Here is a 23,056-nt window from a genome sequence, read left to right on the forward strand (position 1 = left end):
TCTCACCACTTCTATTCAGCATTGTAGTAGAAGTTCTACCCAGAGGAATTAGGCAAGAAAAAGAAATAAATGGTATCCACATAGGAAATGAAGAAGTAAAACTATCTCTATTACCAGATAACATGATCTTGTATATAAAAAATCCTAAAGAACTATTTGACTGTAAAAAGAAATGAAGTACTGATAAATGCTACAACATGGATGAATGTTGAAAACATTATGACAAATAAAGAAAGCCAGCTGCAAAAGACCACGTATTGTATGATTCCATCTCTATGAAGTGTCCCAGCTAGGTAAATCTACAGAGAGAGAAAGTAAATTGGTGGTTCCTTAGGACTCAGGGGAGGGGAGGGGTTGGTTAAAATGTACAGGGTATCTGTGTTGACAAAAATGTTCTAACGATTCACTGTAGTGATAGTTGAACATATATTTGAATGTAATAAAAATCTTTATTCCCCGTTTAATTGAATTATGATTGACACACAGTACTGTATAAGATTAAGAAGTATAGGATAAAGACTTGACATACATATATTGTGAAAAGATTAGCACAATAAGTTTCATTACATCCATCACTTCTTATAGTCACAGAAAAATAATTTCCCTTGCGACGAGAACTATTAGGAGCTACACTCTGGTAACTTACAAATATACCATACAGCACTGTTAGCTACAGACATTATGCTGTACATTACATTCCCAGTACTCATTTATCTTATAATCAAAAGTTTGTACCTTATGACCACATTCCTCCAATTAACCCACTCCAAACCATGCCTCTGGTAACCACAAATCTGATTTTTTTTTCCTGTATGAGTTTGGTTGGGTTTTTTTTAGAGTCCACATATAAGTGAGATCCTACAGTATTTGTCTTTCTCTGTATTACTTATTTCACTTAGCATAATGCCCTCAAGGCCCATTCATATTGATGCAATGGCAGGATTTCCATCCTTTTTATGGCTGAATAGTATTCCACTGTATATTTATAAGGTATTTGCTTTACCCATTCATCTGTAGATAGATACTTAGGATGAAAAAACAATTGAATCGTACATTTTCAATGGGTGGAATATACGGTATGTGAATTATAAATCAATAAAGCTGTTACAGAAAGAAAGAAGGAAAGAAGGAAAAAAGGAGAGAGGGAGAGTGGAAGAAAGAAGGAAGGAAAGAAAGAAGGAAGGAAGGAAGGAAAGGTGGGAGGGAAGAAGTAAGGAAAAGAAAAATAGTAGTCCACATACTTGTTGAGAGAATGAGTGGATCCAGGAAATCAAGTCTTATGAGCTTCCTGCTATTTTGCACAAAGGGATCTTGTGGGTTACTGAGGGAATCAATGTTCACTCCAAATGATGTGCTAGTAATCACATCCATGCCGTAGGCCCCAAAGATGCTGAGTAGAAAAAGAAAGACACAGAAAATTAAAATCAGCACCTCTTTACTTTCCTTATCCAAAACATGCAGCAAGAGGTGTATGCAAATTCGTATGCTCAGTCAAGACAGGGAAAGAGCCATACATCATCAAACCTTCTACTGGATCATCTGAAGAGTCTATGCTACTGTCACTCTCACTCATGAGGTGTTTATCAGGTTTCAGTGATGAACTTGGCCCTGTCTTAGGGGTTATGGGGACACTAAGGAATGTTAGACCCTCCTCTGACCTGAAGGAGCTGAGCCATAGAGGAAGAGACCCATAATCAGAAAAATTTCAACAGTGTGTTTTGAATATGGGCAATAGTACTTGTATGAGCACTGTGTTTCAGCAGGACAAAGGGTGAAATAACTAACTCATTCTAGGGGATTCAAGAAAGGTGACATTGATCTCGTCTTGCCTCACCACAGTATCTATGCTGAGAGCTGCTTTCTCTTTAGCACATTACAGAACAACAGGACCCTGTTCTGAGTTGCCAGGAATGTCATCACTCCTTCTCTATACCCCTGCTAAGGCTCCTGAAAGACCCACTCCTCCTCAACTCCAGTGATCTCAGGTTGCCCTGAGGGCAGACTCATTTCTGTAAATGTAAAAACTAAGAATGTTCCCTAGTTAGAAAATAATAATAGAGCACTCCAACGTTGATTTAGGTGATCCCATAGCTAAGTGATCATGTGTTTCCAGTTTTCCCAGGACAATCCCAGTTTACATCTGTTGTTCCTGCATAATTAAAAATATCCCACTTTAGCCAACAGATGAAATGGGCACCCTACCCATAGCCTGTACAGGGCCTTCTCTCTTTGAGACTGAAGGAAGGAGAAGTGGTGGAAAGATTTAATATTTAGCATTTTGCTGATATCCTCAGCAAAATCATGAAGGGGTTTAAATTAAACCAAGTTCCACAGCGTAACTTTCCTGCCCCTCCTACTGCCCACCAATATGTAACAAATGCCTTACCCTCCCACCACTCCATACCCTCTAAACAGAAAGCTTTAGTATGATCATGCTTCTTCTTTCTAAACTACGTATTTTTGTCTTCCAGAATATCCAAGGTGAAAATTAAGCAGACAAATCTATCCCTGCTCATGTACACAGGTGAGAAGATCCTTTCTCTCCTGGCTGCCCTGCCTTCTAGGGTGAGTCACCTCTTCTTGTGTGACTCATTGGAGCTGTAATACCATAGGCTTACTTCTGTTTGGTCACTAGAGTAACTCAACAGTGGGATTTGCAGCTCCATGTCAGGCAGCTGGAGGGTCTTGTGACAGAGCTCAGACTACCAGCAGGTACAGTCGTACTTACTCTTTCAAGGTGATGAGCTTGCCTTTCTCCGCTGCCTTCTTCAGGTTTCTCACCAACACATCTCCACACTGGCCAATGATGGGGAACATCTAGACACAAAATACAACACAACCCAAGTGAAATGCTGAGACTCGACTCCTAGAAGGACTTGGCTTTAGCAAGCATGGAACAGTAAGTGACATTTTATAATGAATCTTATAATGTCTCTTTAGGATGTAAAGATAAAACACTATTTCTAGGAAGCTCAAATTGAGCAAAGTACCCCTTGGAGAGGGGCTATGATCTTATTTTCTATCTGATGCCAGGTGCTTTCCTTAAGTTTCTATTTAAAAGTCCTGTCAATTTCTTACCTCCTTGAGCTTTCCACTGGTGAAGGTTGGAGACAGCAATGTTCGTATTCTCTTCCATTGTTCATCTGTAGACAGAGCGACGGCATTTTTCATAAATCCCACTGGACCAAAAGGCTGGACTCAAAAGCAAAAGACATGTTGCCCTACATGAGTTTTGGAGGTCTCAACAATTGTGGAAAATTTGGTAAACTGGTATCAATTATTTAAGAAATATTTAATGATTGTGTACCTAGTATTAGACCCTATGATAGATGCTCAATAAATATTTATTTCCAATGCCTAGGTTCCTTTGAGGGTGAAGGAGACATGTAACCACCTGATGTAGATTCCAGCCTTTATATTCCAATCTCCTTTTAAATGCAAATGACCCATGTGGTAGGGAATCTGTTCTTCCAGGGGAATAGACAGGCATAAGACTTAGTACATCCTAGAGGGATGATCAGAGGAGAAAGGGATTGGTGACAGATAGCCAGATAGCCTTGGAGAACTGTATGTTGCCTCAGACCAGTTCTGTCTTTACATATATATCTATATATATCTATATCTATATATATCTATATATATACAAAAACAACTTGAAAAAGGGATGTCCTGATATGGAAATTTAAAAAAAAGTAGTTAATAATTAAAAGACTAGTAATCTATTTGCTATTCTGCAGAAATTGTACAATCACATGGAAATCCCTTGGTATTACATTTTTCCTCCAAGGTTAGAAAGGAAAAGAGATAATTCTATTTCTTAGCTTGAGATTAGCTTCCCAAGCCAACCTCCCTGAGAATTTCTTTCAAATTCTAAAACTATGTTTTGTTTTAAAATGGATATCTCCAACACCATTCATGATAAAAACTCAAAAACTAGGAAGAGAGGGAAACTTCCTCAACTTCGTAGGGAGCATCTATAAAAAACCCACAATTAACATGACACTTGATGAAAGACTGGAGTGACCTCACTAAGCTGGCTGAGTAGGACTCCAGCCTCCATCACCCCTCAAAGAATAATTAGACAGCTATTCACAATTGAAAATAGATCTAGAAGAGCTCAGGAGTCTACTTAAGATTCTTCAGCAACACAGTGGAGGAAAAAAAACTGAGAATAACTGAAAAAATGGGTAAGGACAATAGTTTCACTTGCCTACATCACCTCATCGCCCAGGCCAGCACTCCTCAGCTCAAGGAGGGAACTCCCAGCCTGAGAGACTTCTACTTGCTGGGAATAAGACAGCAGGGCAAGTGACCAGTTTCCCCAGTCTTTCAGGGCACTGCAGAAATGACCCACTTTGGTTTCAAGCCTCTCTGAGACTGGCATAGCTGACACATCTTAAGACAGCTAGTAAGGGCAGGGACTGCCACTGATCACAATGTGGTCAGAGTGACCATGGTTCTCTGTGGCCTGCTCTGCAGAAGACTCCAGAAATCTTTGCTGCTGAGGAAACCAACAGCTAACACAGAGGCTGCAGACACTCTGCGGATTTTGCAGCTGATAACCCCACAGGTTTTTTTATAGTCACAGACTCCAGCTGCATGAGTCCTGCCCTGCCCCACTGCTCCCCTGCCAGAGCTGCCCTAGCCAGTGCCACCAATGATTCCTTGAGCCCTAGGATCCACATCAGCAGCAGCCCTGGCCTCTGTGCTTGGGCTTGTGCATGACAACAGCCCAGGGCCCTGCCGCTGCTCAGGTGCCTAGAGCCAGCCCTAAGCTTTGTCAGTGGAATTCACTGCACCTGCCCACAGCTAACCCCTGCAGCCGCCGACCTGCACACTGCAAGCTTCAATTCCAGTCACCAGCTCCCCTGCAGTGCATGTGCCCGGACTCAGCTCCCACAGATGAGTGTGTGCATACACCCACTCTCTCCACCACTGCTTCTTGTCTAGGTCCATTGCTAATAGAACTGGAGGCGTTGCTGAAGACCTCAACAGCCGTTGCAGCCACTGTGGACCCTCCACAGATATTGCTGCCAAGGATCAAGCAGTTGGTGGTGTTGTGAACCCCAGCTGCCTGAGCCAACCATGCCCCCCTGCATATAGAGCCACCACACATCCCCACATTTGGCACCCAGCACCACTTGACTGAGGGCCGCAGCACACTACAGTGTGCCCTAACCCACAAGCAAAGGTCATTCCTTACTGAAGGTAGTTCATAAAGTCTGGAAGAGGTGACTGCTCCCCAAATTCACAGACACCATTGCAAGACTACAGGGATCACAAAGAATTAGGAAAACATGACAACAACAAAGGCACATAGCAAACTTCCAGTAACTGACCTGAAAGAAATGGAGATCTACAAATTGTCTGAGACAGAATTTGAAATAATTGTTCTAAAGAAGCACAGAGAGCTACAAGAGAACACAGATAAACGGTTTAACAAAATCGGAAAAAAATTACAAGAACAAAATAACAAGTTCAACAAAGAGATATTAAAAAAGAACCAAAAAGAAATTTTAAAGCTGAAGTTGACAAAGAATGAACTAAAAAATGCGAGAGCTACAAGGGAACCTCCATAAGGCTATCAGTGGATTTCTCAGCAGAAACCAAGAAGCCCAGGAGAGGCTGAAATGATATATTCAGGTGCTAAAAGAAAAAAATCTACCCACAAAGAATACTTTACCTGGAAAAGTGATCCTGCAGAAATGAGGGAGAGATAAAGACATTTCCAGACAAACAAAAGCAGAAAGAGTCATCACCACTAGACCTGCCTCACAAGAAAGGCTGAAGGGAGTTCTTCAAGCTGAAAAGAAAGGACACTAACTAGTAACAAGAAATCATATGAAAGTATAAAACTCACTGGGAAATGTAAATATATATTCAAATTCAGAGTACAGTAATATTGTAATGGTGGTGTGCAAATCACAACTCTAGTGTAAAGGTTAAAAGAGAAAAAGAGTTAAAGATAACTATAACTAAAATAATTTGTTAATGGATACACAATATAACAAGATGGAAATTGTGACATCAAAAACATAAAATGCCAATGGGGAGTAAAAGCATTGAGTTTTTCAGTGAGAACAAAGTTAAATTGCTATCAGTTTAAAATAGACTGTCATAGGGGCCGGCCCCGTGGCTTAGCGGTTAAGTGCACGCGCTCCGCTGCTGGCGGCCCGGGTTAGGTCCCGGGCGAGCACCGACACACCGCTTCTCCGGCCATGCTGAGGCCGCGTCCCACATACAGCAACTAGCAGGATGTGCAACTACGACATACAACTATCTACTGGGGCTTTGGGGGAAAAATAAATAAATAAATAAATAAATAAAATCTTTAAAAAAAAAATAGACTGTCATATCTACTAGGTGTTTTATAGAAGCCTCATGGTAACCACAAAACCAAAACCTATAGTAAATACAAAAAAGATACAGAGACGGGAATCACAGCACACCACCACAGAAAAGTATCATATTACAAAGAAAAACAGAAATAAGAGGTGAAGAAGGAACAAACGATCTATGAAACACCCAGATTAACAAAATGTCAATAATAAGTCCTTTCAATTAATAATTACTTTAAATGTAAGTGGATAGATGAATGGATAAAGAAAATGTGTGTACATACATATGTATAGATATGTATATCTATATATGTATATATATATATATACACATGTGCGTATGTATATAGATATATGTATGTACACACACAAACATACAATGGAATATTATTTAGCTTTTAAAAAGAAAGAAATCCTTCCATTTTTGACAACATGGATGAACCTGGAGGACAACATGTTAAGAAAATTAAGTCAGACACAGAAGGACAAATACCACATGATCTCACTTATATGTGGAATCTAAAAGATAAAAGTCAAACTGATAGCAGCAGAGAGTAGAAGGGTGGTTATCAGAGGCTAGGGAAGGGGGAATGGGAGATATTGTTCAAAGGGTACAAACTTTCAGTTATAAAATAAATAAGTTCTGGAGACCTAATGTACAGCATGGTGACTATCGTAAATAATACTGTATTGTATACTTGAAATTTGAGAAGAGTAGATCTTAAGTGTTCTTACCACACACACAAGAAAAGGTAACTATGGGAGGTGATGGATATGTCAATTCATTTGTGGTAATCATTTCACAATGTATTCATACATCAAAACATCACATTGTACACCATAAATATATGTATTTATTTGTCTAAAATAAATTTTTAAAAATTTTTAATGGTGAAAGAATAAATGCTTCCTCCCAGATAAGGAGCAAGGGAAAAATATCCACTCTCACCATTCTTATTCAACATCATACTGGAAGTCCTAGCTAGCGCAGTAAGACAAGAAAAAGAAATAAAAGGCATACAGATTGAAAATGAAAACAGAATGACCCAGTTTTCAAGTGACATAATTGTCAATGTAGAAAATCTCAAGAAACATAAAAAGAAATATAAACATGATGTAATCCATGCAGAAATAGAAGTATAATGATGTACACCTGAAATTTATACAATGTTATAAACCAATATTACTACAATAAACAAAAAATTTTAAAAAAAAGAAAAACCTCTAGAACTAATAAATGAGCTCAGCAAGGTTGTAGGATACAAGATCAACACACAAAAATCAACCACATTTCTGTATAATAACAATGGATATGTGAAAACACATAAAAAACACAAGCCCATTTAAAATCACTCCAAAGACAATGAAGTACTTTATGTGTAAATTTAACAAAACATGTATGGAATCTTTATGCTGAGTACTACAAAATGCTGATGAAAGGAATCAAAGAAAACGTAAATAAATAGAGACATTCTTGAGTTCATGGATAGAAAGTGTTGACCTAGTAAAGATATAGATTTTCCCCAAATTGATCTGTAGATGTTATTAAAATCTCAGCAATTTTTTTTGTAACCGTGGATAAGCTTACTCTAAATTTGTATGGAAATGCAAATGACCTAGAATAGCTAAAACAATTCTGAAGAAAAATAAAGGGAGAGAAATCATTCTACATGATGTTAAGATTTCCTCATAGCTACAGTAATCAAGATTTTGTGGTATTGGTGGAGGGATAGACCCACAGATCAATGAACAGAGAATGAGAAATAGATACACACAAGTAGGCCCAAAAGATTTTTGACAATGGTGCAAAAGCTATTCAATGGAGGAAAGATAGCCTTTCCACAAATGGTGCTGGAGCAGTTAGACATCCATAGGCAAAAACAAAATGAACCTTGACCTAAACTTCATATCTTATACAAAAATTAACACAAAATGAGATTATATGCTATTTGACCTTTTCCCTCTGACTTATTTCACTTTACATATGATCTCACTCATTAAGTAGTAGATAATAACAACCAACAAACATATAGGGACAGAGATTGGATTGGTGGTTACCAGAGGGGAAAGGAGGAGGGAGGAGGGCAAAAGGGATAATTAGGCATATGTGTTTGGTGATGGATTGTAATTAGTATTTGGGTGGTGAACATGAGAACATGATGTAATCCATGCAGAAATAGAAGTATAATGATGTACACCTGAAATTTATACAATGTTATAAACCAATGTTACCACAATAAACAACAACAACAAAAATTAACACAAAATGGATCATGGATGTAAATGTAAAACATAAAACTATATAACATTTAGAAAAAAAGAGAATTCTTTGTGACCTAGGGCTAGACGAGGAGTTTTCAGACTTGACACCAAAGGCACAACGCATAAAAGGAAAAATGGATCAATTGGCCTCATCAGAATAAAAAATGTTTCCTCTGCTACAGACCCTGATAAGAGGGAAAGACAAGCTACATGCCGTGACGATAAAGAATAGTAAGATGGAGCCTTGTGGTGATGGAACAGTTCTGTATCTTGATTGTGGTGGTCATTACACAAAGCTACGTACATGATAAATTTTTATAGAGCAACAGACACACACACAAACACACACACACAAATGAGTGCACATAAAACAGATGAAATCTGAATCAGTTCAGTGCATAGTACCAATGTCAACGTCCTGCTTTGATACCATACTATAGTTATGCAAGTTATTACCACTGGGGGAAGCAGGATGAAGGGCACCTGACATGGCACCTCCCTCTACTTTTGATTTTGGCAACTTCCTGTGAACGTATAATTATTTATAAATACAAACTTAATAAATAAATTAAATTTTAAATTAAAAGAAATGGATGCCTACCCTCCGGTTTGTGAAGGCAGAATAACATTCTTTCACTAGTACTGTTTTGATCATGTCTGGATCTGTGATAGCCAACACAGGCTGTCTACCATCATAAACCCTGTTGGGAAAACAGAGCTGATTACATTGAACAAGATGGATTCTACAGTTGGACCCACACCTAAAAGTCCAGACTTTCATCCTGATGTTACATAATCCATACTCCAAGAGATGACGGTTGGAAATCAAATTTGTTGGAAAGAAGATTTGTTAAATCTAGGTGGTGTGTACATGGGTATTTCCTATCCCATTCTCCATCATTTTTTCTATGTTTAAAATATTTCATTATAAAAAGAACTTATGTTAGTAAATAATTGAAGGTAAGTAATTGCCTAAGAAAAAAACAATAATTAATTAAAGAAAGTCTACCCACTCAGTCATGAAAAACTATAAATTCTGAAGATCTATCAAAACATGACAAATGCATATGACATAATATTAGATGAAAACTGTAGACATATTGATCACAAATATGTAATAATGTGTCTACAGACGGAAAAAGATTTGGAATGCTCAAAAAGTGATAGTAGGATTATGAATGATTTCACTGCCCTACTGTTAAAATTTCTAAAAGAGTCTCTGGACTGAGATTGCCTTCCTACAGCAAAGGCATCATCATAACAACAAGTCTATCTGATGAAAGTTTCCAGAATACTCACCCCCACATTTTTCCATATTTTTTAAAACATTTCTTGTCAAAATCCCAAGTACCCTGCAAGGAGAAACAATATTAGATTACTAACATAAATGTATTGAACCATATCTATAACTGGCATAAAAATTACTAGAATCCCATGAATTCAGTCTTACTATCTTTCACTGGCAGTGAGAGGGAGCTCTTATTCAGAGATGTCTTAGGGGAAAGAAGAGAAAATAGAGGAGATATCTGAAATGGAAAATTTCATTTTGAATATGCTCCACATATTGTAGATACTAAATGACTTACCCATGTCATGAATACCAAGTAACTCCTTATCTTTCTAAAGTGTTTTCCTTTGTGCATGTTTGTCTCTGAAGTAAAATAACCCTCTGAATTGTGACCTCCATGGACACATGAGAAATCTGAAGCCGAGGGAAAGTGAGTGTGCCCTGCACACACTTTCATCTCCTTGTTAAGCATCCTTTTCATTTATCTCATGAGCTCTCTCTAGAAATCTAGGAGAATTAGGAAGTTTAAGATAACAGTGACCTATTTCAGTCTAGCAGATTTAAATAAGTCTAAGGTATGTTTGTTGAGTGAGAAAGTGAGTGAGTGAATGATTGAATAACAAAATAGACCTGCCTTGCAATTTTCCAGCTCAACATGGAAAAGATGGGGAGAAGCCACCACTCCACAGAGCAAATTAAAACACTTGCTCTGATTTTTCACTTCTACAACTTAAAAAAGAAAATCTCCCAGTCACTAAGTTTCAGTTGTGATATTTTGACTATGCAAAAAGATGTCCCAGAAATATGGATCTTGGGGTGCATCCACTAAGGCGCTGATCTGAGAAAGGTAGGAAGGAAAATATTGCTTTTTCAGAGGGAAAAATATACGAAAGTTTTGTGGCAGTAGTTAGGCACTGAAGGCCTACTTGGGAGAATTGGGATCTAAGAAAGAAGCCTCAGGTCTGTGGGAAAGGAAATCTAGGCAAAGACCAGCCTACATGCAAGGTGCTGCCAGCTTGCAATCTGGACGTGAACTTGAAACCTCCACCCAGGGGCCAGGCCCTGAGGGAGGCATCAGAGCTCAGTTAACCACAATGGCTCCACCAAATCTCACAGTCTATGTGTCACCTAGTATATTCCTTGGTTATATTAAAATTTTAACGATGTCCAATTACCTCCCTTCCAGTGATGTTGTATAAGTGAGTCTGCATTTAAAACACACACACATGGGCCAGCCCCACGGCTTAGCGGTTAAGTGGGCGCGCTCTGCTGCTGGCGCGTTCGGATCCTGGGCACGCACCGACGCACCGCTTCTCCGGCCATGCTGAGGCTGCTGCCCACATACAGCAACTAGAAGGATGTGCAACTATGACATACAGCTATCCACTGGAGCTTTGGGGGGGGAAAAAGGGGAGGAGGATTGGCAATAGATGTTAGCTCAGAGCCAGTCTTCCTCAGCAAAAAGAGGAGGATTAGCATGGATGTTAGCTCAGGGCTGATCTTCCTCAAAAAAAAAAAAAAAAAAACCACACACACACAACTCAATTAGTGGTTGAATACATGAAGTCCATTGACAGCCACCATCTTGTCTCAGCATACTCACTCACTGCTCAGACTCACCCATAGGGCGCCTCCTCTGAAGGAAGAGAAGTAAAGCAGAAAGCTCTTGTTCCATCTCTCAAATCCCAAAAGATGTCACGGGTGGCAAAACGGGGAATAAAGCAATGGGTATAACTGCAGAGCTTTAGCAGTTCCTGAGAGAATTCACGTATGTGCAAAATACCTGATGGTGAATACTTGGGCTGCCTAATAAATTGAAGATTAAAAACTACCCAGAAGAGGGCCCCAGTGGCCTAGTGGTTAAGTTCGGCATGCTCCACTTCAGCGGCCCAGAATCAGTTCCCACATGCGAACCTACACCACTCGTCTCTCAGTGGCCATTCTGTGGCAGTGGCTCACACACAAAAAGAGGAAGATTGGCAACAGATTTTAGCTCAGGGCCAGTCTTCCTAACCAAAAAAAAAAAAAAGAGAGAGAGAGAAGCAAATGAGGAAGCACAAACAACACTCACCTTATGGTAGCTCAGAACATTTCCAAAAAAAGGCAGAGGTGTTGGCCCAGGAATTCCCAGCTTATTAAAAAGTCCATGAGTATAGGTGCCATATCTATAAATTGAAAGAAAGAGCAAGGTTGCAAGGATTGTGGAATAGGCGCTGGGGCTGGCCAGTCGCTGATTCAGAACTGAAACAGTCAAGAGAAGGAGGTAACATGGAGGCAATAAATAATAACCGCAACTCCAATAGCAATAATTACATTCACTCATCCTCTCCTTTGCCACCTCCACTGTGAGACGCACAAAAAGTAATGATGAGTAGCTAAAAGCAGCTGAAGTCCCCATGGTCCCAATCCTAGAGTGAATATTTGATAAATGTTTCCAAACTTGAGGGCTCCTGAGAGGTTCAGGCTGAAATTCTTCCAGGAAATTCATTCATGTCCATGTAGTAATGTGAATTTCCCATGATTTAGAGATTCTCATTCTAAGTAAAAAGGGGAAAATTTTTTTCTGCTCCAATGAGATTTTGCATAACTACAACCACTTAATTACAGAGTTACTGGGAGCCTACTGCGACATTGTTCTTTGCTCGAAGATTTTACGCTTTTCCTTCCCCTATGCCCTGGCCCCATTTTAAGATTTGGTCCTTCTTAAATCTGTCTTCATACAGGCCTTGGAGCAGCTAGGGTTCTTACTTCAATAGAGTGAAGACTGTGTCCAAGGCTTCCATTTGCCTCATAGAAATGTGAGCATCTTTCAGTCTAACCCAAGTCTCTTTAGTCAGGCAGTTTGGTTGACTTGAGCTAAAGACAAGGGTTATTGTTCCCTTATGTTCCCTGAATGATACTATATAAAGGAACCAATGACTAAAGAATCCATTTCCAGACCGTCCTTCCTATCGTGGCATCCGGTTCGCCAACCTGCGATACACACATGCTGAGCACGGTGCCAGGGAACACACATTGTTCAAGATGGTCAGTCACAAAGCAGTTGGTTTACTGTTTCTGTGCTTTAGCTGTCGCAGACACCCATTGAGCTTGGTGCTCCTTATGGCAGGCCTGCCTGCAACTCATCTTTCTCATCTTTCATGTGTCATGTGTGGAATGCCACAACTGGAGGTTCTGGATCCTTGCAGGCTTCCAACTGTGGTGTTACTGAGAGATGGCAGAATGGAGGGAAAAGAGTGGCTGAGGAAAGCGGCTGCCGACAACCATTTTAACCATGAAGTTGCCAAGCTTACAAGACGTACTCTGTAGAGGCAAATTAGGAAAGTATGGCTGAAAAGTATGCAATGTACAAATGGTTCAACATGCTCTACAAGGGCTTTCAGCAAAAGGGTATGGGGCCTTCCAAAGTTCAGGTATCTTCTTGTTGATAGTAAAAGATGCATAATGCAACAGTAAATAAGTAACCATAAAATGTTCCAGAGAGTAGAATTAAGACCTTGCCTCTTCTTCTCTGGAGGTTAGCCTTTAAGGCAGTACCGGTTCCAAATATTCTGTATAAATCCAGCAAATATTATAATATGTGATAAAATAAAACCAAAAAATTGCATGAAAGGACCTGTATTTGAAGGATTCAGCAGAGGCACCTCGACAAGGCCCAGGTGGGCATTTGGATCCTTCCTCCAGAACAGTTGGTAGAAGTGTGTGCGCTGACTGCTAGAAACAGGATTGGCCTCATTTACTCCCACCCAGTTCCTTCCTTTGGCATCACAACCACGGTAAATCAGTTAAACCAATTTCTGCTGCTGAACTTTCAATGTATTACATGGACTCTCAGGTGATGCCAAGCAATTGAGTAAATGTGTCAGCAACACTGGTCCCCAAGGAAAGATCTGGTCTAGTGTCTAAACACACATGGTTCCATATCAAAGCAGAGGGTGGGCTGGGTGAATTCTTCATTTTCCCTCCAGCCTCGCTCTTTTGAGTAGAGTAATGAGGCTTTTGGTACAAATGAAAGTGCTAACAATAAAGCCAAACTTTTTTATTATGTTTACATTGTATTGGTATAAGGAGGGCATCTTCTACTCTATAGCTACTAACTCTTGGCTGCATCAGTGTCTCTAAGGCTACAGTGTTGTTTGTCCAGTGGTGACACTATCTAGTGACAATCCTACTGCCAGACAGACCACACACAGAATGACTTAGATAGTGTCCTGATCTACAGGCTTCAAACAGATGAGACGCTAACCCTGCTTCCCTAGTCCTGGGACCAGGACTGAGGATGATCTCTGCTCCGAGGGATGAGGAATATTCTTCCTCTTCATCCTGACTCCTACCTGGATGCCTCTCATATCGTCACTGGCTCACAGTCTCCCTTACTCACCTGCACTGAGAGATTAAAAGAACCTGCTGGGCAGGGATATTTAAAAACACGTATACAATCTACATCATAGAAGTATATATTTGCTCCCTAGATTCATATTCCTTAATTTATTCTACAAATATGAGGTTATTTATTCACTTTTCTAGCCACAAATACTGAACCAACAGCCCTCTTTTATTCTTCAGAAAGTACTTGCTGGAAATAGACTTATCTCAGTAAAAAATCTAGTATTAAATAGAATGAAATTAAACCACATAATTAACTTTAAAATATGGTCAGTCAGAAAATATTTGCCAAAGTACTTGGATATCTTAACATTTATTTCAATGAATTAAAACCAGATTTATATTTCCTATGTTCATATCTGTGTTCATGATTTCATACTCCCAGAAAGTGAAATGGAGATAGTGGTCAAATGTGACATGGAGGGGCCTTCCCTACCCAAATGTCGAAAATAAAACCTCTCCCAATCTGCTCTATGATACCAGGATCCCATCATTGAAAGGAATTCCTCTGCTGGATGGTTTTGATTCATCTTCCTGTACTGTAACTTAAAGGGAAAAATTATTTAAAATCCAAATTGGCTTTTGGGGCTTGTCCCTGTGTAGACTGCTAGCAGATTTCATATCAGGGGGAAAAGAAACCTCTACACTGATGCTAGCCCTCCCAGAGACTGGAAGGAAAAAGTGAAAGAAAATAATATAATTTAAAGATTTCTGCCAGGTCTCCTCTACTCCAAAAATTTAGGGAAAAATAGTTCTGCATATTATATCATGAGGGAATTGATTCTTAGTAGGGGATACACGAGAGAGGGGAAGAGCAAAGATGGATGAGCTGAGTCTGAGGAGAGGGGCAGAGCAATCTCCAGCCTTAGCAAATTCTAGGTGCACCAGGTGAATTGTATAAGGATGCCCGGTGGTAGGAGGGAGGGAAGCAGGTGCCACCTGAGTGACAGAGGGTAAGTCGTTCTACATGTCTCTTATAGTGAACACAGAGCCTAGAAGGTGAAGATAATGGAACAAAAACCCAAGCCAATTCCTCCTGCCTCCAGGATCCCCAGAGTTTGGGAAAGGATTGAAGACCCCACTGCCCAGGAGCCTGTAGGTTTTAAAGAGCCTCTGCTGAATTCTGGTTGGTTAGTCTAAGTCCATACTGTTGGTCAATCAGAAGATCAGCCTCAGGAGCAAATAACGTCCCTAAACCCACCCAGCTATGGAAATTGGCAGGGGAGGGGGGTTGCTCCTTCAACGGATCTGGGTCAGATCAATGATAACCTCTCATGTGTTTGTAGCACCCCAAAATTAAGCAACTTCCACTTGGTTAACAATTTTAATCTTCAAAATAGATAAGGGAAATAGATAAGTGTCTGATTAGCCCCCCAAGTCCAAGGTTACAGAGGACATGAGCATGGATAATTACTCACAGATAGAGGAGCACCAGGCTGGTAGCCAGGAGAACCCAGGTCTCTGTGGAAAAGCTTGGGGTCAGGTCCATGGCCACTTTCCTCTGAGATTCTCTCCTCTGAGTTTTCCTTTCAACAGTGGGTGCTACTGTTTGCAAAACTGTGGGTACAGAGCTTCCCTTCCAGCCCAGTGGAGATTCAGTGAGGCTGGAAGGTTTATGTGCTGGGAAAGGGGGTGGTGCTGCAGCTGCAGCCAGTAGAAGGGCCACCTATGCTCCACCTCCAGGTGACCTCTCCCCCCTGATACTTGGCACAGCATCATGGACACTCCAGTTTGACCTCCTTTGAGTTAATATTCTGTGGTAAATCAATAAACAACTCATTCAGTTTTACCAGTAAGGCCAAAGTTGACAGAAACTCAGCAAAGCTACTGGACTTCAATATCTAACCTGCCCTTGACACCATGGCTGCATGCACTCCAAAACACTCGGAATCCTTCAAACCGGCTAGGTCTACAGATCTTTCCCTATGCACTTTACTCTGAACAGAAATGTACCTGTGCCCCCTGGAAGGCTCCTACTCATCCTTAACAACCCAGCTCAGACTGAAACCCCTCAGTTAGAGTCTTTCCTCAGCAACCTCCTTGAACAGATGTAACCACTTCCTCATCTGGGAATCTTCTATATTCCTCCAATTCTATTATTGTCCTCTCTGCCCTCCAGCACCATTGTTGGTTTCCATACCTAGTTCTCTTATCAGATTGAGAGCTTCTCAAGGGCACAGTCTGGGTATTAGTCACCATTATGTCCCTAGTCCCTAGGAGAGTGCCTTATGCAGAGGGGAGCATCCAGAAAGGTCATTGGAATTGAGTTGGTAGAGGTGAGATTGTTGGGCCCCCTCCATGTCCTTTGCCCGGGGCTCACTGGTGACCACACCATCTTCCTGGATAGTTAGTAACACAGGAGGGCCCGGCTGTACCTCGACCACCATCACTGCACATTCAGGCTGATCCATAACATTCTGTTTATGAGAGGGCACCTGAAGGAGAGGCGGGACGTGGCCAAAGTGGTGATGGCTGCACCAAGTGGTATCAATTCAAGCTGCTTTTTGTCCAGCCCCTCAGAGGGTCCTGCAGTAGACAGCCAGTTAGACAGATCCTTGACCAAAGACTGGCCCTCTCTCTCTGGAAAGATCAATGTGCAAGAACAATGGGTGTGAAGGGAGTGAAGAGGAGAAAGCAGCTTGGATGGCCGAGTGGACTCCAGCCGCTTTAGCCACCAAAGATGCCTGTGGAGGCAGCACACAAGCAACCAGGACACACAAGCAACCAGGACTCCAAAAAGATGGCAGGGGCTTTTTCTCCAGGGCAAAGAGGTCAGAGCAGATGGCTTCCTGCTTTTTGACCAGTGGGGGAGTTTCTAATTGGTGGTGAGGAGCTGGTAAGGAGAAAGCCTATGATAGCAGTAATTGTCACCTGTGAGCCCCCCACCACATACCTGATGGGAAAGATCCAAGGGCTGAGCATCCGGAAATTACACCAGCTCATTATCATCACTCTGACGCATGCTCTGTGTTTGCAGGCCTGAGAAACTGTGGGTTGTGTGGAAAACAAAACACTGAACTTGCCAAAAACAGAGACATTTAACCTGTGTTTGTGCACTTCCTTGTCTCTTTATACTTTCTCACCTCCAGTGCTTCTGCAGAAAGTGACACTCTCCCCTCACCAAGTCTTTCCAACTCTCTGACCCCAAAGTCCCCAGGACTCCCTGTCACTGGCCTGAGTAGGTGAACGTCTCATTGGTAGACTAGCTCACAGCCTCCTTTTATTTACTTGATACCTTGTCATGCAACCTTAAATTTATACTATCACACTTTGTCATCTATGGATGAAGGTTTCCTCAAGGAGGCACCTGGTAAAATCCACAGCTGCAACTGGAAAGTGTAGTGCATGAATGCATCTACTCATTCGTGCTTGGATCCCAGGACAAGTGGGTGAACGTTATATGTAGGTATTCTGCTGGCTGTGGGCTAGAAGCCATACGGTCCCCTTCTTCAGGTGAAGCATCACAATGGAGGGAGAGAGACACATAAGTGTGCTCAGAACATGGATTACCACTGGAATCTCTGGCATAATGGACCCCAATAGAGAGGTAATTAAGGAAAGAAGTGGCTGCAAGCTAGAATACTAACAAAGGACAGACATGGGAAGCTGGAAGAGGATCGCCAGGAAAAGTAAGGTAGAAAGTCCCAGGAATTCCAATACGTTTCTGTGTCCTTTTTGTGCCTTCCCTGGGCACTGGTAAATCGAGTCATACTACCATCCCCAGTTTACAAATGTAGAAACTGAGGCTCAGTGACAGCAAGTGGCTTCCCAACAGCAATTGATCACAACATACTATAAATAAGCTAATAGGAAGGGAGACGGAAAAGGCTGTTGCTGCCCTGAAACACCAATATCCAATGTTTGCCATTTCCTGGTAAGGGCCACTATGTGAACTAGTCAGACCCAAGGCTGAAAGAGCAAACTGGTTAAAATTCTGGTTCCTATTTCCATGGAGACTCTCACAATAGCTATCCCATGGGTCTTCCAGAACAGAGATTCCATCTCATCTCAGCAGGAACACCCTGCTGAGATGCAACACAGATGCAAGTCCGGCAGATGCTGAAGATGTTGTTGGGTAGGATCTCTCCTGTGTATCCCCAACCAGAGAGGTACACAGAGTACATCCAAACAAGGAAAGACTAGAGTATCATCTGATAACTATTGACAACTTACTTCTCTCACCTAAACACAAAGCCTTTCTTCTTCTTGGAAACAAAACCTCAATGGAAACTAATATGCGTTCATCTTCCTCCAAAATGCATACTCAGCTAAAGCGATTTTGTAACTAAGCCTAATATCACCATCTACCTGCCTTATTCACCTCAGGGCCTGGTCCAGCTGGTTGGGACCTATCCCAACTGTAGTAGGCTAGTTATTGTTTGGGACGAAAATGTAGCCAGCACCATGTGCTATCAAATACAAATGGCCTCCTCTGCAAAGGGAAGTAATAGAAGGCATGATCTCTGTGTATCTTCATTCCACAGAAGGGAATACCTAACATGAAGAGACTTGCATTGTAACAGTTGTGCTGAATGTGTGAAGGGAGACACTGTATGTTGGAAGAACACCCCACACACCTTGTCTCACATCTGTTTGTTTATGTACTGATAAGCTCATCATGTACTTTCAAAATTGTTCTAAATGCTTAGGATACAAATATAAAACTAAGACCCAGACACTATTCGGGTTGAAGATAGAGATAAATTAATAGTTAATTACAGTGGAGTCAAGTTAAAGTAATCATACAGGTATAAGAAACAGTGTCCTCATCAACAGAGAGTGGCTTATCTGCTTTCTCGGTCTCCTTAGCAATCCGTCAACGTTGAATCTCAAATAACATTCAGGGAAGCATTAGGCTCAGATATCAAGTCAGTTGGGGGTTGTCAGGGACTCAGTGATACAAGGAACACCATCAGTCTGATATTCCTCATCTTTTATATTCTTAGCCCAAGTGACTCCTCTTCTGGGAAGCCTGTCCCGACTTCCACTGGCCAAGAGAATTGCTCCTGGCGTGGAGACGAAGTGTTGCTCTGGAATGATTTGTGCGTTAGATTCAAATTTCTCAGGTCACAATTTAGAGTGTGGAAAAACTGAAAGCAATATTATTGTCTATAACTCAGCTCTCAAGCCCCCATTCTTCTCAGTAGGACAAATCTTGATCTTGGCAGCTCGGTGTAACCAGGTGGAATCTACATTTTGATGGATGGTCCTCTTTCTTGTTGGGGGAGTCGTGAGGAAAGTGGCAGGTCCATGGACATTGCCTCTCGGCATTGGAGGAGGGACACCTCTCCCCAGTGCCATTGTATGTTGGTTGGCCTATACTCCTGCTGTGCTCAGGCTATGAGCCAGGCCTGAATATAGAAGAGTCAGGATCCTAGCCCTCATGAAGGCACAAGGGAGAGGGATACTAAACAAATAACCACACAAATAAATATTGAGTTATAAAACAGGACACGGGCTATGAAGTAGCAATATTGGACACAGTGGACCCTTCTTCTTTCCTTCAACTCTCTCCTCCTTTGAAAGATATAAAGATAACAGAATCAATCGGACTTAATGCACTGGAAGGATATGACCTTGTGCATGCCTGGGCTTGTTTCTTCCTTTGTCTGTGAAGAAAATTGATAAGAATCAACTTAAGAGGACCTTATCCCAACCGCAGGACCCCTTCACTGCCTGACTCTCTAAACCTCTGTGTCTCTTAAGGGGATTTTCTAAAGCATCTTTCCTCCTTCTTTATTCTCCTTATTGTCATATATGGTCCCCCAGGTCCCCCGACAGAGTCCGGAACCAAGTGTCCTGAGGGCAAGATGGAGAGCAAATATGAAATAGGATAGACCTGGTAGAAGAGAACCACCCATTTAGGCTCTGAGCTCTAATTTCTAGAGTGGTTTCTCAACTGGGACTGCAGAGAAAGTGGCACAGCACACACCACACACACACATGCATACACACACACAGAGTAGGTCCTACCTCAGGCAACTAGAGCTGATATTTATTGTTCTGAGTAGTTGGCCTACATGAGCTGATTCAGTCCACCCAACAATCATATGTGATATGTATTGTTTTGATCCCTACTTTATAGATGAGCAAACTTAGGCACAGAAATGTTAAGTGACCATCCAAGGTCTCATCACTAATTCCTAGCAGAGCTGGGATTCAAATTTAGACTGCCTAGCTTTAGAGCCCAAGGTCTTAACTTTAACCCGGTTCAGCCTTGCCCAAGGCCACACAGAATTAGCATAAAGACTAGCAATGGAGCTCAGGCCTTCGAAAAGGATAGTGACCAGCGCTCTGCCCTAACACAGAGACAAGGTGAAGCCCCCTAGCAAGCCTATCAATGAGGACTGAGGTGACACAAGGGGATGTCCTTTCTGACCCACACATGTTGCACCAGGCAGAAAGCCCCCTTGTCCTGAGGTAGAAGCACTTCCACAGACTTTACAGCAAAGAGAAGAGGAGAAGGCCTTCCTCGTGGGTCCTCACTTTCTACTCCATCCAGAGTTTCAATCCTGATAAACTAACCACTAACAATTCTATTGCACTGTGCAATTTACAAAGTTCTTTCGTGTATCTCTTAACTGACCCTCAAGACAACTCTGTGAGATAAGCAGTGTTGGGATTATATTAATTCCCACGATACAAATGTGGAAACTGAAATTCAGGTTAGGGAAGAGTCTTGCCCAAGTAATCAAATAAATCCAACACATGGAGCAGATCTTGTGATTCCCAGTTGTGCCAGTGGCATGCTAGCTTGGATTCCAAGCGTCCTCCTGAAATAACTAGACAGGTTGTATCAGCATCACACCACATAAATGTTTCCTTCCACACCTCCCAGCACACTCCCACTGTAGTTGCAAAAATGCTAGAGATGGTTGTGACCACAAAAATGGCATGCACATCCTTCTACCCATTACTGAATTACACATTCACTAAACTCGAGATGACAGCAGATAGGCGATGTTGCAAACAGTTCTGAGATGTCGCAGGCAGAATAATTTGGGTTTCCAGGAAAGCAGAGAGTAAAAGATAATGAACCAAGTGATGAGTAGAAGGGACATCAGAGAATGGAAGGCAAATTTCAGAAGATCAGGTAGAAGTTAATTAATGAAACAGGTAACGTAACATGAAGGAAAAGATGAGTGTCACGGAGTATGTTGCAAAACGAGGCAAAGTCTTGGAAGTCTCTCCTAATTGTTGCAGTAACTTCCTAACGTGTTTGGCCTGATCCTCCACTGGCCTCATCCAGGGAATCCCCTACTCAGCCACCAGACAGAGTCTGGTAAACATGGATCTTGTAGCATTCCTCATTGCTCAAATTCCTCCAACCACTCCCATAATCCCCAATATAAAATTCAAACACCTCAGGGTAGGAATGCCGAAGCCTTGTTCATCTGGCCACAGCTGGATCTTCAGTCTTGTCTGGGTTTACTTCCCCATGTGTACATGATGTTTAAAGCAAATGGTATGATTCGCCACTATCCAAGCTCTCCAAATGAGACATGTCTATAACTCCTTGTGTGTGCACAGGCTATTCCTGGGTCGGGAACGGGCCCAACCCATTTTCCAACTGGACACTTCCTAGGAATCCTCCAGAAGACAGCCAGAGCATGAATCATCTCCAACAAGCCTTGTCCACTCTCCAGCAGGTAGATGATGGGAAACATCCCACTTCTGCACATTCACAGTTCTTATGGAAGAACACATAGTGACTCTCAGCCCAGGATACTCCTTACAATCCATGTCCACGGGGAGCTTTAAAAAATACAGATGCTGAGTCCACCAGAAAAATTGAAGTAGAAGGAAAGAATCAACATTAAAAGACAAAACAACAACAAAATTACAGACTTTCTCCCCCAAGCCATGCTGACATGCAGATGATAATCGCTGATGGAGATGAAGTACACATCATGCGGATTTTCTTCTTAAGAGTTAAGAGTAGGAATTTTGTCTTATTGATTCTGAATCTCCAGCCCAGCACACTGCCTGGCATATCAGGGACACTTACCAAATGTTTGTTAAATAAATGCATGACTTATTGAATGAATAAACATATGAAGTTTGATAAGACACAAGGAGATAGCAAAGAACAGCCTGGAAATCCCAAATAAGAAACAGTAGCAAGCCAGACAGCGAACATCTCCAAAGTTGGTAACTAGCTAGTAACCTACTAACCAAGGGAGATAAATTTGAGAAACAGTCCAGTAATGATAACAATGACCAAGAAGGATCTGACTGATCATATGTAGCAGCCAACTAAGTTACAGTAAAATAAATGCAAACACCGCTTAGGGAAGCCGGTTTATTTAAGGGGTTGTTTGCTCTAGAGGTGGAAAGAACAAAGCAAGTTCCCGTGTAAAGTAAACTCATCATCACTGTGGCTTGAGAGTCTCTGGAGATGTCTGTTGCCACTGCTCCCCAGTGGACCAGACTCAAAGCAAGGACCTGTAAAGAAGATGGAGGGCATAGCTGGTTCCAATCCTGGCCACACATCTGGGAGAAGGCAGTCGTGCTCAATCCTTCTCAGGAGGCAATGGCTTCTAGAGGCCATGAGTATATTTTCATGAAATATTAATATATATATATATATTTTTTTTTTTTGCTGAGGAAGATTCACCCTAAGCTAACATCTGTTGCCAATCTTCCTGTTTTTTGTATGTGAGTAGCTGTTACAGTATGGCCACTGAGACACGAGTGGTTTAGGACTGAGCACAGGAACTGAATGTGGGCCACCGAAGTTGAGCATGCCAAACTGAATGACTGGCCCAAAATATTGATATTT

At 41.5% G+C, this 23,056-nt stretch overlaps 1 protein-coding gene across 1 annotated transcript in view; it reads right to left on the reverse strand.

Moving 5' to 3' along the window:
• LOC131422199 (cytochrome P450 3A12-like) overlaps nucleotides 1-15,763 on the reverse strand; it is a 36,394-nt gene extending 20,631 nt beyond the window's left edge. The window contains exons 1-7 of the mRNA XM_058569207.1: nucleotides 15,693-15,763; nucleotides 11,960-12,053; nucleotides 9,900-9,952; nucleotides 9,202-9,301; nucleotides 3,079-3,192; nucleotides 2,729-2,817; nucleotides 1,242-1,390 (exon numbers count right to left, since the gene is read on the reverse strand). Coding sequence (XP_058425190.1) covers nucleotides 1,242-1,390; nucleotides 2,729-2,817; nucleotides 3,079-3,192; nucleotides 9,202-9,301; nucleotides 9,900-9,952; nucleotides 11,960-12,053; nucleotides 15,693-15,763 — 670 coding nt within the window. The remainder of the gene's footprint in view (nucleotides 1-1,241; nucleotides 1,391-2,728; nucleotides 2,818-3,078; nucleotides 3,193-9,201; nucleotides 9,302-9,899; nucleotides 9,953-11,959; nucleotides 12,054-15,692) is intronic.
• Between the last annotated feature and the right edge of the window lie 7,293 nt (nucleotides 15,764-23,056).

This window comes from Diceros bicornis, chromosome 26 (genome assembly GCF_020826845.1).
Source record: "Diceros bicornis minor isolate mBicDic1 chromosome 26, mDicBic1.mat.cur, whole genome shotgun sequence".
NCBI lineage: Eukaryota > Metazoa > Chordata > Mammalia > Perissodactyla > Rhinocerotidae > Diceros > Diceros bicornis.